Genomic DNA, 19188 nt, shown 5'->3' on the forward strand with positions numbered 1-19188 from the left:
GAAATTCCAAATTCACTCCGCAACCTTGTTTGTTTGCTTCCATAGCTTATGTAAAGTAATACAACACTTATATAAATACCAAATTACTTTGAATCTGTTGCAACAAATTTTCCTTTCCAGCAACTGCGCTTTACGGGCAATATTATGCAGCCTCTAAAGAACACTAGGACCTTTACAAAGAAGAACATGTTGAAGAACTATGGGGTAAGTTCAGCAATGACCACTACCTACTGACGATAGAATCTGCAGTAGTATCTAAGGCCAGCTGTGCTGCATTACTTTGTCACAAATTATTATTATTCTTATTATTATTATTATTCTTATTATTATTATTATTATTATTATTATTATTGAGGAGGAATGGTCATTCAGTGATATGACAGGATTGATAATTTGAAGCAAATGTTGTAAACATGGGATCTGAAATGCATTCCCCAGAAGCTATGAGCACTTGTTAAGTGGAAGCTGTGTGTTACATAGTAGGTTAAAATTAACCAGTGTTCATAGCTCTTAAGGTATGCATCTGATCCCTCATTTACTACACTTTTGCTTGAAATTATTGTTCCTGTCATATTCTTGACTAGTGAGCATCCCTTCTGGGACACACTGGATATAGGAGAACATTATTTAAAGGTGTCTCAAGCTAGACACCACATGGGTTACTAAAGCAGTACGTTTGGTGTATAACACTGTAGTAAAAATCGATCATTCAGGTGCAGTCTTAATTTAGTGTATGAATTTTACAACTTTCAAAGATTCTGCCAATAAGTTTGGAACGGGAGAGAAACACTATCCTCCCATTCATCTTTGATGTGAAAGATTCTGGAAACCACCTAACAATTTAAGTGGACCAACTATTTGCGATTAAATATATTTCATCTAAACAACTGGCCAGAGAGGATGTTAAAAACAAGTATACCTAAAACCTCTCAATAAAGAGAGTACATGAAGAACAACAGGACACCTAACCACTTAAGCAGATAAGTATGATGTAGCTACTCAGGTTCACTTGCACACTACCTGTGTAAATTAATGGTCTTGCTCCTGACTGCAGGAAACATTTTGAAATGTGGTCAAATGTGTGAAGGTTGTTACCTCAGGGACAGCTTTCTCATTCACAATCTCATATTTACAGGCTTTGTTACACTAATGTTCTTTGTAGCTTCATCTTGACTTGGCACTCTGATGTAATCTTATAAAATTTGGATGTGACAAAACACACACACACACACACACACACACACACACACAATATAATAAATTGTTGGGGCTATTTCAAATTTCGGAGCGTGTGAAATTCCATGTAAGGAAAAAAGTATTTGAATGAAATATTATAGATAGGTCAAGGCAACCTACTATCAAGGAGAGCGGTCAATTTTCAAATCTAAGGTCTTGGTACAAATTAGTCCAAATGTGAACCCACTTTAGACAGAAGATATATATATTTAATATGTAAGGTTCTGAATATAACATTTTCACTGACAATTAAAATTCCACATGTCAGTGAATTAAATATCTTTTATCATCCACCTGAAGGGCACTCCTTATAACTTATTTAATAGCATTCAGTGATTGAGCAATATATGAATGTGTCATCAAAATCCTGTAAGAAAAGGCTGTCAGCCATATCAGAATACACCTTGGTGGTTGAAAGTTCTACTTTTCATGATAGCAAATGGAAAACAATGTTTGTCAATTGAATTGTAGTTCACTGAAACCAACAAGTCTGTTGGAGTTAGTGATTGACAACATGTCAGGAAAATAGTATTGGGTCATCTTACACAATACTACTGAGTCACACAATTTAATCTTTCATTTAACCACGAAACAAATCTAAACCATCAAATAAGCTAGCAATTGGGACGTACAGAATATATGTAACACTAAAATCTTAACACCACAAAACAAATTTACAAGTGCAACTCTTTAAGCAATAACAGTAATGATCCAAATTTTTTGCGGGTACACTTGCTTTGAAACCAGAAGATAGACACATTTTCTTTGTGATCCTGTTAAATAATTCAAGTGATTATTGTCAACACACACACTGAGCACTATATCAACATATCACCTAACAATGCTCAAAAGTAGCAAAGTATTTTTTGTGATATGCAAAAAATGGTGCACTGACACTGAAATTCCATTGCATACAAACATAAATAACTATACACCAGGTATAATCAAAAACAATACTTTTAATTGTAGAAGCAAGTTAAAAATATTACTTCCAGGCAATCTATAATGTTTAACTTGCTTAAAAAAATTCACCTAAGTTAACTGATGAGTCGCATAATTTTCCCATCTTTTAACGTTGAGCAACAGAAATTAAAGAAATGTGTGTTGAAAGCTATATTTTCTCGATAGTTTAATTTTGCTAGATAATTGAAGACTTTAAAAGCACACACTCTTGATGTCCTGTAATTAAGACTGCCCTTTCACAAGTTTATGTACAACCAGGCCACCGAGTTGTGAAAGTACTGTTCCACATGCGATTACAGATGCCGAGTAATAAATATTAAGACATGCTATTTTGTCTAAACTGACATGATGAGACCGTGGCTGTGTACAATTAATGCAGGTTAATTCTTACAAAGAAGAAGACAACTACTTTGCAAGAATTAACCTACATTAATATTAAGACAAAAATTTGATACATGGCACGGAATCTGAGTCAATTAGCACTGAAGTTAGCCACTCTGACCACTGTCCATGCAAATTCAATCGACCTGCCAGGTACAATTAGTATCAGTCATTCTCATAGTGTAGATGATAGGCCACAATAATGCTCAGTCTCTGGTGATAATTCTTAATCTCTGGCATCGGTTCATTTCTTACTGCCATCCCATGTCCAATTTTTTATTGCTCTCTTGCTTAGTTTTAGGAAACGAAAAGGTACTTTAATTTGCATGCCCAAAGGTCTGATTGGTTAGCTTCAATGCCAATTAACCTGTATTGAAATGTTTTCTTAACAATTATTTCTAATCACATCAAACCCTGCAATGCCCTTACAAGCTTATCAGATTTTTTCTGACCACTGTGTATATTTTGTTTCCAACCGATGAATAAGTCCACAGATGAATGAAACACACTACAGCAGAACATTTTGTTCATTGTCTACAATTGCTCGACTGTTTATATCAGGTCTCAACAACCTAAATGAGGGCTAGTTTTTCCATGAATGGAACATTTGCTATTATGGTGGCTAAAGTGTTCCCACTGTAGGACAGTGGTAAAACCAACTTTTAAGGAAAATTTCCCACTAAAAATCTTACATCCTAGTTATTCCTAGCACACAGTGCCAGAATAGGATAAATCTGTGATTCAGTATGCCCCCGTCAAACACTCCTCCACTGCAGATTCCAGGAGACAGGACCAAGTGCCCATGCTATGCCCGACCCTACCGCCTCAAGGACCCAGACTCCTGTAGACACCTGCGACTGTAGCACATGTTGTCGTGTGCAGCTCTTACACATCAGCTTATTAATTCTGTGAACATGAGAAGCCGTTTCTTTCTTGAAGTGTGTTTCACAAGCAAATACTCACCAATGCTTTGTACCACTATACACTTTTCTCTCCCTCCCAATGACATATGTATCTAAATTATTTCACTGTATTGTGTAAATTGAAACAATGTAACTAAGATATTTACATTGCTTAAAGGCATGTACAACTACAAGTATGTACTACAGACGATATACACATTACTCCTCCCTTTGTCATGAGCGAAACATTTCTGAACAATGATTGCAAATTTGGGTAAGCATTTAGCTTTTTTAAGAAAAATCAACTTCATTATAAGTTTGACGAATTTAACAAACTGTTGAGATGACAGGCTGCAGTGTAGTATTTTTGCAAGACACTACCAGCTTACCCAAAATATCGATATAAAAATCTCTAGCATCTCTTTCTTCATATCAAGAAAACTCAACTTATCACAGTATCACAGACTGTCACTGTTTACTTACTGTTGTTCAACTGTTTAGACATAATTTGTGCTGTTACAACTTTAAGGTTCTTTGAAGCATTACAATTGTTTTAATTAGGTATTAAACAAAATCCATTTTTGAATGAGGCTCTTTAGTGGTGTGTTCTTCAGTGTTATGCCATAAAATTCAGTCACTACCATAATAGTTTGAGCCCTTTTGACACATACATGCAACTATTTTGAAGTACTCTTCAGCTTCTCACAGTTTACAGGGGGAAACTGATTTGGAAATCCACTATTTGCAATTACAAACTGTGTCATATTTAAAGCTGCAGGTGCTTTCCTCAAAGATAGTAAATGAAGAATTTAGTTATCATTACGCACACACTTCATTGTCAAAATAATATTCAGATTTCAATAATAAAGAAGGTGATTGAAGTTTTATTGTTTATGCAAACAAAGCAATCCTTGAATGTAAAATGTTAGTAGTTATTAGACCATAAGGGAAACTATAAGCCAGGATGACCAGGCATGCATTTCAGCGTGTTCCTCTTCAGTGCGAGTTGTGTCTCTTGACCATGTCTTTTGTAGAGCTGGAGTTTATTACTAGCACCATTCGTACATCAAGACACACAACTGTATTCCAACACCATAGAAAACACATACTATATAATATAGTGTTCCTGCATGTAAGAAACATTAAAACACTTTGGTCCTGCTGGTAACAAGTGTAGTGTTCTGTCAGTTTTCTTTCTTAAAAACTTCACATTTACTAGCATTTAAGGAAGAAATAAAGTTCAGTTGATAGAACATTTCAATTACACACACAATATGCAGAGTAGAGGGCACTAGCTGTAGCAGGCAGTTAAGTAAAGATGAGGATTGTGCAGTCTGGATGTCTTCATCAAATGATCCAATAGCAGTCCCAAGATTTTATTACAAAACATCCCTGCCAAATGTAAATTTGAGCATTTTCGTACATATTCTAAGTAACTAATACAGAAACTGCGAAAACTCCCATTTAATTAATTTTAGAACATTACATAGAATTATTTCAAATAATATTTTCTTCATACTGATAAATTTTACAAAATGCTGTCAACAGATACACAAAAGTCCAGCACGTTGTACTCATCATACATTAGTGTCATCCACAGTATCACTGAGCAACCATCTAGCTAGCGAGCACAATAGTGCTAATGCTATTATAGTGTTAACATAAAATACTCCTCCGAACCAGAATATTGTCGAGCACAAACAGTATTTCACCTGTATAAAACAAAAATATGATTCTTCATATGTACATACATAGGTGAATTATTTATGCGATGTGAGGTCAAAATTTGTAGTGCAGAAATGAAAGACTGAAGAAAAAGACTCCCAATAGTGTGCTTGTAAGCATCATCCTATTACTTATGAGCATTTAAATCCAGTCATGAAATTAATCGTGCAGGTCATAAAATATTCATGCAAGAACAAAAAATCCCACAAACTGCTTCAAGATCTAACAAAACTGTGTCTCGGGTTGTAGAACAGTAAAAATGTGTAAGCTAACAATCTTAAAATTGTCCTTTATTCTCTCATGAGTGGTATGTAGCTGTTTCACAATGAAACCGTAATAATGATTGCTTAAGTACTTCAACCCAATCGTTGCAAGGACTTTCCAATAAGCAACAACTTCTAGTGCATTTCATTCCAATACAAAAATGTTGAAAATAACTGCCATGTTGTTTCTCTGTGAAAGCGTGTGTTTTACATGTAATACGTATATATTTATGTATACATTCACTCACCTGAAAAATGATAAAGCTGACTGAAGACACTGCAGATGTGATGCACCTGTACAACTGTTCAGTTGGTGGGGATAGGCAGGACCAAGGTCTGCTGGCTACTGAGGACACCTAGTATTAAGTCGTGCACCATGCATTTAGATACGAAACATCACTATATCCACCTTCTAAAATTACTGCTCATAAACTATTACACTAATACAGTTCTCTCTATGACAATTTATGTGCCAGTCTGGGTTTAATACTTTAGAGATGAACGTCATTTAATATATGTATTAAAAAATTAAATATTACTTAGTTTAAGTGGTATTTCTGTTATGTGAGAAATTATCAAGGGTATTCTAATTATGGTCCCACCTCAATTATTTGCAGTACAATTTTAGGAAGACAGGATTGAATACAGCACTTATGGTCTCGAATTAACATTAAAACATTCACAATTTGTACACAACAGGTTCAAGAGTTAAAGTAGGTATTGCATGGGATATGTATATGATCTAAAATATCAACATCAGATATCACATTTTAGTATACAATCACAAGACAGTTTTCTTTTTAAAGGTTGTAACGCATCAACAGACTATTTCTACGTAGGTTGCCTTCACAGCAAAGTGCCTTCAGAAGGTGGTGTGTTGCATTGCTCACAAGCCTCTTGGAAGACTTTACACATTTTTCACGTCTGATTTTACACACATCAACTTCCTTTTTAAGATTTCGGCTACCACAGTTCTAAAGGTGTGTGTGGAACAAACAGTATTCATAAAACTAAGTAAAGACTAACCGGATAAAATACGTTTCTGTGTTAGTTGAAAGTTGCAGTTTTAAGGCCTGTGCTCCAAAAAGTGTAATTCAATGAGCACACCAGTATCTGAAGAAAGTTATCAATAATGTTTCCAAAACTCCTTCAAAAATAATCACAGTACTGTCACATTAAAGGACTACTGGACTAGAGTAGTAGACTAGAAACACAGGGACACCTATTTTAGGCCACATGCAGTTAGCTGCTGACACCAAAGTTTTATATCCCTTTTTTTTTTGCAGAGGTGGTTTCATACAAACCACATTTCTGCTGTAGTCATTATAAATATCTTCCATCTTTCATGGAATTATTTGCTTCTGGGGCCCTTTAACAAGCTTGTGTCCCAAGATATTTTTTATATCTAAAAGATGACAAAGAATTTTAATCTTAGGCCGAACTCTTGGTATTAAACTACTCCCAAATTAAAATTTCAGTCTTAAGCCAGGTACTACAACAGCAACTGCTGTGTACCCTCTTCACTAAATGTGAGTACTTCGTGTTTTTCCCCCAGATCAGCACATCCAGTGAACACTTTTGAACTTTTATCATTTTGTTATGTATATCGAGTTGCGTGTTCCATGAGAATTTTTCATTCTACACAAATCAATTTCTAAGCTTTAATTATTCAAGCCTCTGTGTAGCTCAACTATAACTGCACAATACTTCCGATTCACTACAAACTACACTTAACAGGTAATACTAGATATTTATGTATTTCCTAACAGCCTAAATGAGATCTATTACTACGCTGACATGCACAACAAACAGCAGTGAAATTCTGACAATTTAACGTAGTGGTTAACAACGGTTCTCTTCTGTTTTACGAGCTGAAGCTTATTACTTAACCACCAACAACATCCCACACACCCATTTCTTGTATAGCAGTCTCTCATGCAAACAACGAGCGCTCTTTGTTACGCAGTAGCCAAAAACTCAGGCTGACATTTTGAGACTGTTATGAAAATTACACTCACTTCTACTAAATATGGATGTAGAAGCTGTGCTCTTACTAATGAGATTGGTACGTACAGCAGTCCAAAAGCTTCTCTGGTCGTGCACATCAACGTAGCATTGTAAGACCTGCTCTTGATATGCAGGTTAGCATGTATGAAGCTTAACTTGTTGATTGCCCATTGTTGTACTCCATTTAATAAACTAACCTAATAACCGAGTAAGTTGTGAGCAAGTCATACTTCAAATAATCAGAAATCTGTACTCTTTAAAAAAACATAAAAGCATATCAAAAATTAATTAAAGTGCTCTACAGGATTTCCAGCAATAATGGGAGCAGCAATAACAAAAATTCATTGTGCTAGAAAAAAATATATACGAGAAGGTGCAAGAAAAGTGTTTGAAGCACTTAACAAAAAACGTTAAGTGCTGAATACTGTCACACTTAGTTTTTACCCTCAGCTACCGTGTAGGGTAAATGAATGTTTAAGTACAGCAGTACCCATACTGCAATTGTAATCCCCTTCCCTGCATTTATTATACATGCTACCATCAATACATACACTGCATATTTTGCTGGCAATACTCGGGTCTACTATTTTACAGGGAGAACCCCTATTTGCCAAACGCAAGTATTTGGAAGCCAGGTTTAGTGAGGTTTTGTAAAACTAAAAAGCAGTACGCACACAAAGGAAAACAAAACTATCCCCGAAATGACAAGGCTTGAAAAACAAAGTACAGCTACTATCAGTACAGTGAACAACGCACACATGACACCAGGGATACTCAAATTATTTTATGTTAAAACTGAGTGCAAACTCCGTGTCGAGATCCAATTGCGGTACACGCCATCCATCAATAAATTAATTCTCGCACACCAAAAAACTCGATAGGAAACTACAGTTGCCGAGTGCATCCAGTGAAAAATTTAAAAATTTTGTTGGAGTCGAGTGTTTCAAGGAGTTTTATCAGGATTAACAGGAGGCATCTACTCCACGATTAGCACATGCCTGCTGTTATCCCTGAGCACATCTCAGCAACAGGCAATTTACGAAGACACTGCACGATTTCTTTTAAGCACTGAGTGAAGTCACAACAGGGATATTGTTTTGAGGCTGCATGTGAGAAACAAATACACATTAGTTTCAGATCCATGTTAGGCATGCTCCGCACTTCAAAACCTACACAAAAGATTAGTTACAACAGGATGCAGGTTTTACACAGAGATGGAGGTCATAGCTTAATTGCACTGAGGATCTGACCCTATAATCGATGCCATGCATATTTGTCAGTACATCTTTGTAAGGCACTGAACCAATGTATTTTATTACACATGTTTTTGGGGAGCTACAACTGGTCGTCCTCAGCTGCAAAAACACTAATGCCATACACATAGAAGGAGTGTAGGCAATGACTTCTGTCACAACATCACAGTAAAGCAGTGATTGGTTAATAGCAGTAACTCCTTTCAACCACTCTCTCCCCCAACTTCCAAAGCTGAAAACAGTTAAGTTCCAGGCCAACCAAGCAAAAATACAAGTAAGGAATAATACCATCAAGCAGCTGGTCTACTATGAAACTACTTTATTCAGAACTGCTCTACAAGTGCAAGTATTTGCTACCAGATGGCAGTCCATCCAGCCCCACTACTACTACACACAGACTACAAAAAACATCTAACACTAAGGAACTAGTAAAGTGTACTTATTACTACAACTTTTAAAATACGACAAACCACCAAAAACAGAAATAACTAGTAGAAGTAAGGATAAGGAGTACATAGTTCTGTTTTTTGTTGTTTTTTCTGTTTTCAGACCAACCCTCTCTTTTAAAATATTTTCCTTCATTGTGGTGCCTGCATGAACACCACAAGAGAGACTTTCAAAGAAAAAATACAAACTTTATTTGCTCTTATCATTTAGAATTAAATACAAAAATAGAGGGTTTCATCCTTTCTTTCCTTAAAACACTTATTGCTGTTTTAATATTATAAAAGGGTATTGTCACCCAAGCAAAAGGAACATATGAACAAAGAGTAGATATAACCATTAATATCGGAGTTATGAGCATGGTAAATGGCACCATGGAAAATAAATTTAACTTTTACTGACAAATTAAATTACTTGCTAAGCTTAACAAGCTTATAAATTATATCACAAATGTACTCATATCTCCCTTCTGCTTGGGATTAATTCTCTGCGAAAACCCTTTATCTTACCCTATGAAAGCTGGCTGCTTTATTAGCATCCAGTCTTACATCCATTCTAGGATACAAACAAAAACTTCAACTATACATGTATTCGTAAGAAACACCTGCCTCAGTCTTTGAATTATCACTACAAAAGAACATACAGAACGCTTTTTTTCCGTTAAAGAACAAATTACATTACTGGTCACACTTTGCAAGAAAACATACATATCATCACAACACAACCTGACACAGAAAACAATGTATTGCATTGTTTATCTACACCTGTAAAGCTAACAAATGAAGTTTTAAGTTAAACCAAAATTGCTGTAAGTTTTCCTATAACTGTGATCATGGGCTGTAGAAGTCCATGTCTTGGGTTTTGCAGAGAATGTTCAAAAAGTACTTCAGAGTTGGGAAAGACTATCATGTATACACAGAGTAATAATACCTGCAGTTCCCGATTTTCATGTAGGCAGTTGTATCTACAGTATTACAAAAGGATTTAACACTCAAAAAAATTTTAACCTCTATAGAGGCAAAGCACACTTGTGACCATACATTTGTGACCTGCAGGCATTTCAAATTATGCCTACAATTTCCACTGTCATCTTATGATGCAGGCGAAACTAAGAGCAAACCCTACAAGCACTGGGAACATCAAACATCAGTTCAGTAAAAACAAAATGGTAGGAACTTAAAGTAGTTATTCCGCTTTTCAATTTGGCGACATCTCTTAACCACATACTTAAAAAAAATTTAAAAAATGAACACAGGAAAATAAAATACATTCTTACAAATAAATATTAGTAACCTTAAAGCAACTAGTAACATTTCAACACCTGCCCTCAGGGAACAGACAGCATGGAGAAATTACTCCCAGGGGAGTAATAAAAAGGCAGCATACATGCTCTTAGTTTCACTGCAGGAACAGTCGGAGCTCCTGTTAATTATTGGTCCGCAAATCTCACATGTTGAAAAATCGATGCATAATAATGAGAGATACACAAGTCCCTCATGCAATTTTGACATGGTACATGAACTATGGAATGTTGACAGGTGAATGAACAAATGTACGTATGTAAGATTTTTTTACATTTGAACAACAAACAATTTCGGTTGGTACATAAATAATACTCAGTCCTCCAATAGAACTATTCTACACTAAATTCACTGTGGAACATCGATGGGACACATTACAATTACAATTACTTATGCTTAGATGAGAGATAATGTGGGAAGTGCGAGGCCACTTCAGCCTCCTGACTAGATACTGCAACTTGCAGTTCTTTCAAGGGAAACAGTCTCATTTAGCAAGATTTATAAGCTGCAGCTGTTGGATCAACAGGATTTAAGTTTTTGCTGGCACAAAAAGTTTCAAAGGAATTTCAAAACATGCCCCCACAGGTAAATGCATATACTTTGTTGTTATGCCACTGTGCCTCTTTAAAGTGGCAACAAAGAACAAAAGAGTTTGAGATCTGTTAATACTTCTCAAATGGAAGAATCTATCACGATGGCATTTTAATTTTTACTCAAAAGATAGTTATTTTTCCTACCAAATTTAGCGATGGTAATTAATTACCATTGCACATACCAGACCCTAAACGCAATTTGACACTGAAAAGCAGCCTTTAATAAGAGTTATCTTACAGCCCATAATATGTGGGCTGCCGTCACTTTCATATCAGGAGACATCACTCCTCCGTTACAGAGCTGATATCAAATTTTGGGCTTTGCCTTGCATGCAGACAGTGTTCCATAGGAGGATTCTCCATCTGAACGAGTTACAGAGGAAGATGTTTATCAAGACGACAATAATACTGCTTATTGCAAGTTATTGCTTAATGCTAGGGATGCTCATCAGTCCATGTTGGAACAGTATTGTGAGCAAGCGGGCATGCAATATTGTGCCTGTAACAAGAAGGAATCTGGGTAGGGTGGAGTGGGGGAGGGTACTAATAATTTTTCTACTTTTTTCCTAGACCAAAAGTGGCACCACTATTCACTTGCTATTCACAATTTCTTCTAAAAAAAAAGATTAAAGGTTACAGGATAGGGAGCTGACGCTCACAAGTCACACTCGCACTACAATTTTACAAAACCTCCTGTAGCAAATTGCAAGGAATGGCACACTTCAGACGTACATTCCCATTCCGTACATGGACCCCCAGTCCACACCTTGGAAGCTAGACATATCGACGTTGGTCAGACTGTAGCCCTGGTAGGGGTTGGCTGGTAAAGCAGTTGGAGGAGCCAGGGCCGGTGTGGCAGCAGCAGCGGCGGCTGCGGCTGCAGTAGTAGGAGCCGGAGCAGGAGCGGCTGCGGCAGCTGGTAAGGGATACGGAGCATAGCGGTAACTTGCCAGTGCTGGGTATGCTCCAAAGAGTTTTCCATAACCAGCCAGGGCTGCTGCATTCTGCACTTGGGCGGCAGCTTGTACATGAACCTGTGCTGCAGCCAGCTGTCCAGCAGGGGTTAGAGGTGGTGCTGCACCTACCCGGACACCCAGAGGACCCAAAACTACTCTCTTTCCCAGTAGAGCACTTTGAACAGCTTCTTTAGGCTGTGCACGTTTGCATTCTACTTTCTTATTTTTGATGGTATGGAAGTGAATCTCACAGACACGGTCTACCGTGTCTTCATCTTCAAACGTGACGAAACCGAATCCTCGGTGACGTTTTGTTTGCTGGTCCATCAGCATTACAGTTTCTTCGACTTTTCCAAACTGATTGAAATATGCTTTCACTTCATCAGATGATGTGTCTTGGCTCACACCACCTACAAATATTTTCTTGGTCCGGTTGGTGACTTTGCCCCTGTTCTTCGGTGTAGCATGTTTTGGATCAATCTTTTTGCCATCCAGTGTGTGTATTGGCACTTTGAGCACTTTCTCAACAGTCTGTGGATCCTCAAATGTGATGAAACCAAAGCCACGGCTCCTCTGTAACAAAACCCGAGTTTATGAAGGATCAGTCTTAACTGTGGCATTTAGTACAACATTTTAACTAGTGCCAACAAAACAGTAGTAGATTTTATTATACTTTGAGAGCCTACCTGTGTCACTGGGTCTTTCATAATCAAAACATCTGTAACAGTTCCAAACATCCCAAAATATTCCTTCAGCTTTTCTGATGACGTCTGCCAGCTGAGACCTCCAACAAATAGCTTTCCTGGTGCTGGATCACCCCCACTGCCACCGCCACCATTTGGTGATGACCTTCCAGAGGTTCCATTCTGATTTCCATTCATTGGTACCAATCCGTTGTGAATCTCGTGTTTCAATATACCGTTTCCTTCCATGCCCGTCCTGCAGAGAGAAAAATAAATGAAGTAAGATAGTTATAGCAAATACCTTTAAATCATGAAAACAAAACTTAGAAATGTGTAAAATAATTTTGTTACAGGTTCTTCCACTAGTGGGTATTATGTTTGCGGTACCAGTAGCTGTTGGTGTCTTTTGCATCTACCAAATTGCAACTAGGGATGTGTCGTAAGTATGCAATTATTTGTTAAATATATGACATTTTAATTGAACGTGTTTGGCAGTTCATGCTTATGCATCAATGTAACTTTAACTTTAAAGGTGTAACATGCAAAATAAACTATTTACATTAAGTAACAGGAAAGAATACCGCACAAAATGTTTTTGATCTTATATCCCCTCTTGCTTAACTCAGGGTAACTGCTTGACCAACATATCACTTTTTTTTTTACAATTTTGACACTTAAATTTATGGAAACAGTTTACTTATTTACACTTACACAGTCAGACAAAATAACTACCATGTATTTAATCTAATGAGAAACTCTGAAGAAATATTGTCAGAGTCCATAGAAATACTCCACAAAGTACAGAAAAACCAAATTCAGTTTAAAATTAGTGCTGCTGGGTCTGATAAACAAAAAAGTGACACTACAGCAGTAACTACGAATACCAGGTGACTTCCCTCTTCCCTCTCCCACTTTTAAGATTCTTCAAGAGGCTGAACAGCTATTACTAATATACAACACAGCATGAATCTGCATTTTTGTTTGCTTGTTTTCAATGCAAGAGATATGCGCACGCACGCAGTATGATCGAGGTATAATCAGGAACACGTTGTGAAAGTAAAAATATACTGGTGTTAGATATTTATTATTTATGGGATTCAATCAACTTAATAACTTAATATTTACTGTGAAAGAAAAGAAGATAGAACGAAGTTAGTGCCTCGTGGCAGAATTGGCTACTGGTACAGAATGTTTTCCAGGTGGAAGCCTGATTATATGTATCAGGCTTCCACATGGAAAATATTCAGTATCAATAGCCAATTCTATCGAGACCCACTAACTTTGTTCTTCCCTTTCTTCACAGTAAATATTAAGTTGACTGAATCCCATGACGATCTAACTCCAGTATATTTTTACTTCCACCATGTGTTACTGATTATAGTTCTATCATACAGTAATTTATATTTTAACGAAGCAATGTTACATTAGTTTTAAGTGAGTGACTGGTTAAGTTATGGGTGATTCCCTTCCGTGTTTAGTGGAAAGCTAATCTTAATAGTTACAAGATGTCTGTAATAAGGATGCTCAGCACAAAATTAAACAGATGGTAGAAGATTTTTAAATGAGTTCTTATAAAAATCATTGGTCAGAAGTAATTATTTCATATGGTACACACAATGTTGTCGTACAGTTCTTGTAGAATGGAAATTCTTTTGGATTCAAGGAGACAGCTCAATGGAAAGCTGAAGTGTCAAGTTGTCCACGGACACACAGGAAAGAAAGAAAACTTGCTGGCGCTTTCGGAGTTATTTGTTGACAAAGTGGTTACACATATATATACCACCTCCTTGAAGTCAACTCTTGTTCCACTTAATTCTTCATACCTGACTGTCTTTGTGACACAAAAGTTTACAAGCCTGCCAGGCTTTTTGCTACTTCTACAGGAGAACTACATCAACAGAATACTTCACTGTGGAACACTAGCCAAACATTTTCTGCTTTTCATTTTGTCTCGTTTTATCCCAATAGTAAATATAATCAACAGTGTAGTATAGCTAGTTTACTTTTGCGGACAGAGCATAAATCGTTATTTTATTTAACTTTTTTTATTTGTTAAGCCATTTAATATAGAAGTTAATCAAGTATCTTCAGTGTAAGAGGGTTAATGAAGACCCTCAAGCAGGAAAGGTGTTGTATACAAGTCAGCAGATGCTACCATTATTGTAATCTACATTTGTTCAAAAATGAGGACAAGGTGCCTCAGGATAACTGCAAATAAATGGGTAGAGTAAGTTTTATTCCTAGGTCATCAAGATAAAAATCAAAAAGTTTCAAGTATTAAATAACATAATCAAAGCCTCAAGGAGATCTGACAGGCACAAATGGATGTCTATTTCCAGCTCTTCTGTGAACATCAGCTCTATTCATTAATTAGGTTAGTTTATTTTGTGTGCAATGGCAGTTTCTTTAGACCACCTTGTACATGAGTAATTAGCTCAATTTGAATATATACAATTTGGGAAATGCATAAATATTTAAAAATAATCACTGGATGATGACATTTAAAAAGTGAACATATTTTCAATATCTCACTGGATGATGACATTTAAAAAGTGAACATATTTTCAATATCTATTTGATCTACCTATACCTCTCACAATCATCATGACTGATTAAATTCATGTGATAAAAATACTTTTTGATTAAATTTTTAGATCTAAATTTTGTATGCATCCAGCTGTGCATAAAGTATTTTCATAGTTGACACTTTATACACTTAACCATTCAAATCTTTAAAATTGGGCTAAAATCTATTCCCTGAAAAATATAGAACACTTTTCTAAAAAGCAATATTTCCTATACCGTAATGTAATGAGTTATTCACTGTAACTTTACTGTATGGGTGTCTCCAATAGACCTCCTTTGTCAGAACTTACTGGCTGTTCCAAACAGCCAAGATAAAGAAATGGAATACCATTAAGCCACGAAACCAATATTCTGACAGTGAAGCACAACATACAAATTGTACCATCGATTTTCCTTCATTTTTAGAGTTAGAGAGAGAGAGAGAGAGAGAGAGAGAGAGAGAGAGAGAGGGGGGGGGGGGTCTGAACTTCTGTGAAGCCACCCTCCCCCAGTCTTGCAGAAGGGAGAGCTTAGGGATGCAGGTTGTCGGCTGAGCTCGCCGGGCCAGCGGCAGAGCTTTGTGACGGGGGTTGCACATCGGGGCGCGCTGCGCGGCGAGGGGCAGGGCGAAGGGAGGTTGCCCGGGGAGTGGGGGTCTCGGCGCACGCGCACAGCCGCGCCCACCAACCCCCAGTCGATACGGCAGCTTTCACTCTCCTGGCAGCAACCGACCGGGCGAGCGCCCTGCTAACACCACGACCGCGCATAACAACACTCCCGTTCGCTTCTGTTCGCAGGTTCAACAGAAAGCAGAAGCCTTCCGTGGAACAGATGGACCTCACGAACCCCAAGTGTTACAAGGTAAGTCCGCAGCGTTTCTACAACTCCCCGAGCAGTGGAAGAGGTGACGGTGCCGCCTGAGCTTGTGGCGGATCTACTGCAGCCTGGTCTCTCCGCTCTTTGGCCGGGGCTGGGATATTGTCCTGTCACAGCAGTACTAAGAAAAAAGCTTACTGCTGTTTCGGGACATAGCCTCAGACCCGGTCGTCCGCAGCTTCTGTGCTATCTGTGTTTTGTGCTTCACTCAGTGGGTGTGTGTGAGCGCGCGCGCGCTTGCGCGTGCGGCAAAATGTGCGAAGTCTGATACTTACATTCAAAATGGCTACCAACAGCGGTGCTACTTCTGCAACTTAAAACTGACGCTCCTGATGCATCTAGCCAAGTGATCCTCGACATTTGTACTAATCTTATTGTTTTATCAAGTGTAGCAGCATTTTAACATAAATCTTCAGGGTATGTACTAATTTCGCTGCTTGTGTTTTATCCGCATACGCAAAAAATAGGTACTTTCTTCGCCGTATAACTAAACTCAAGTACTGTAGAACTATCGCACTAATGCTTTTAAATGTATTGGCCTATAAAGTAAAGAAATAGTACTAGAAATCCCATTGCCCATCAACTTATCCCTTCCATATGAACCTTAATTTCTTGCACGGTGTGTTTTAAAACCGCTCCGAAATATCATTGCATGGGCACTTCCGTTTACAGATCTATAGTTACAAGCTTTGTGCATTTGCCATTATCGCCGTATTAATTAGTGCCTAAACTTTACAAGTTCAGCTATTTCCGTGCGCAAATTATGATCATCGGCTATTCACAGTACTGGATATAGCTTGCAAAACTTTTTGCTTATATTTTAGATCTTTCGTCGTTCCACGAGAATTTTAATTAGATCTTTTCCACCAACTTACTTTACTATTAAAGCAAAGTTAATCGGAGCTCCGGAGCCCCTATCCTATATTATTCACAGAAACAGGCATGCACATAGCCCTTATCTCAGTTGTTTACTCTTCAAAATATGTATGCTTATCTGTCAATCCAAAGCAAGCAATATTTTATCCTTTTATTCCTATGAACACCGTAGTAACGTGCACGAAATGTACTGTACACGCTCTACATTAGTTCGAAAGACGTACGTAGTTCTATTTGACGTAACCAAACCCCATGTCCGTTCTTTTATGTACATCATTTACAGACTGTCGTTCCGTTAACAATTTGTCTTTCTTGAACATACAAGCTTACATGTGGCCACTAGTATCAGAACGAACACAAAATGTTTATCTTGAATGCACACATTCCTTTCGAATTTTAATGTTTCGGAATAGTCGCTTATTTCTGACTGCCGAAAGCGCTATTGATCTTCCGATTATCCAATGTCGTGTGGACAACAGTTCATACGCTTGCCGCCAGAGGCAGTACTGCCACATGCAGTGGCGGCGCCACGCGGATTCTCGCTGAACTGCGTGCAGACCATTTGTTAGAATTTTATTGACGAAAAGTAATTTCGCGGGTTTCTTAATTCCAACACTGGCGGACACCCCTAAGACTGTACGAAAATTTTAACAAGGTAACTTAGAAACCATACTGAATTTACCTTCCGTTACGTCATTGGTGTTGGCGGAACCGCTCTACTAGCTTTTAGTTTCAAGTTAATGAGCAAATAATAATTACTTGATTATTTCATCACGTGTAGAACACCTACGAAACAAAATCTTTGTCTGGAATTTCAAGGCAGTGTTTGAACCTATTATCCACAGCATCACAAAGAATAATGTAAGAAATCTGAGCTCAAATTTGCTGTGATGGTAATCATTTCGGAATTAACAACATTCTGGCACACCTGATATCGGCACAGGCAAGTTTACTGGCTGTGCTTCAAACTATTTCGAATTCCTTTCACCCATTTTCACTGCCGAAGTATTTCCTTCACATCTTAATACTGGAACTAAAGTTACGCTACGCATCATGGGCACGAAATTTTCAACTGTATGAAGTACTCAATGCAAGCGGTATAAAGTAAAATTTGAGTGCTAATACATTCACATCCGATAAAGTAACTGCATTAAAGTACATCTGCAATAAATAGGTTTGTACACTACGTGGACATAATACGTTGGTTTCTTTTCTACTGCTTAGCAGTTCTCACGCGGCGAAATTTTTACATCACTTTCTGGCCTCACTGAAATGTTTGCCTTATCTAAACTCTTCTCAATTTGGTTTCCACTCGCGCCTATATAACTTTACGATGTTTCATATGTCTGCCCAGCCATTATCTTCCAAGAATCCCCACCCACGTGTATTGTTTCACAAGAAATGATTTGTAGAACCATACTCATAAAAAATGCTCGAACTCAAGTTTCGTTAAGACTCATGTTTACATACTTGAACACATAAGAAAACTAAGAATAAGGAACCACAGATGACGCACGACATCCTCCTCCTCCCTCTCCGCCCGTTCCTTCCGTGTGTTAAGACCGAACTTAAATCAACAAGTACGCCCCCATGCTTACAATAATTCTACCGTATGAGGTCAGTCGTTTCCGTTTAAAGTCAAGCAAGAATCTATCAGCATCTGAATGCTTGCTCCATCACCAGCCAAAGTGATTTTTTTTTAAATCCATAATAATGAAGCCTAGAAGAGACGAAAGCTTCGAGGCAAAGAAACAACGATGTTTACAGTTTCACTAATACAAGCAACAATTTTACAACGCCGCTCAGCCCTACATATTCTTGACGAAGCAACAAGCAGCGTTAAGTCCTGAGTTGCACTACATTGGAGTGGTCATGTACAATGACTGACTGCAGTATGCCTGACGCTAGAAAGCCGGCCTGCTCCCATGTGAGTTACTTACATAGTTAGAGGAACAATCTACAATGGCGTTGTCAGCCTGGTCTTCATAAGGACTCAGTCTCCAACCGTCGTCCGACTCCGTCTTCTCTCTTTTCTTGATCTCTTTATAGGAGTGCTCCGACGTGAAAGAAAATGCTACAAAATAAACCATAACTACGTGAAAGAAGATTTGACTAGTTCCAAGCCGCGGAGATCTGAAATTAGTTTGATATCCCGAAATAAGCA

At 37.7% G+C, this 19188-nt stretch overlaps 2 protein-coding genes across 4 annotated transcripts in view; one reads left to right on the forward strand and one right to left on the reverse strand.

The window, feature by feature from the left end:
- Window positions 1-19188, forward strand: part of LOC124550405 — a 179418-nt gene that overhangs the window by 157348 nt on the left and 2882 nt on the right. The window contains exons 2-4 of the mRNA XM_047125310.1: window positions 121-204; window positions 13061-13146; window positions 16070-16133. Of these exons, the coding sequence (XP_046981266.1) occupies window positions 121-204; window positions 13061-13146; window positions 16070-16133 (234 nt within the window). The remainder of the gene's footprint in view (window positions 1-120; window positions 205-13060; window positions 13147-16069; window positions 16134-19188) is intronic.
- The window catches only part of LOC124550369 (RNA-binding protein Musashi homolog 2), a 117166-nt gene continuing 107012 nt past the window's right edge, over window positions 9035-19188 (reverse strand). For 2 of the 3 annotated variants that reach the window (XM_047125309.1, XM_047125308.1), the window contains 2 exons: window positions 12711-12963; window positions 9035-12597 (listed from right to left, as the gene is read on the reverse strand). In XM_047125309.1, coding sequence (XP_046981265.1) covers window positions 11791-12597; window positions 12711-12956 — 1053 coding nt within the window. In that variant the 5' untranslated portion in view covers window positions 12957-12963 and the 3' untranslated portion in view covers window positions 9035-11790. Of the gene's footprint in view, window positions 12598-12710; window positions 12964-18964; window positions 19099-19188 lie in introns of all 3 variants that reach the window. The other variant, XM_047125307.1, reaches the window with a different exon arrangement.

The sequence above is a fragment of the Schistocerca americana genome, chromosome 1 (genome assembly GCF_021461395.2).
Source record: "Schistocerca americana isolate TAMUIC-IGC-003095 chromosome 1, iqSchAmer2.1, whole genome shotgun sequence".
In the NCBI taxonomy this organism is placed as follows: domain Eukaryota; kingdom Metazoa; phylum Arthropoda; class Insecta; order Orthoptera; family Acrididae; genus Schistocerca; species Schistocerca americana.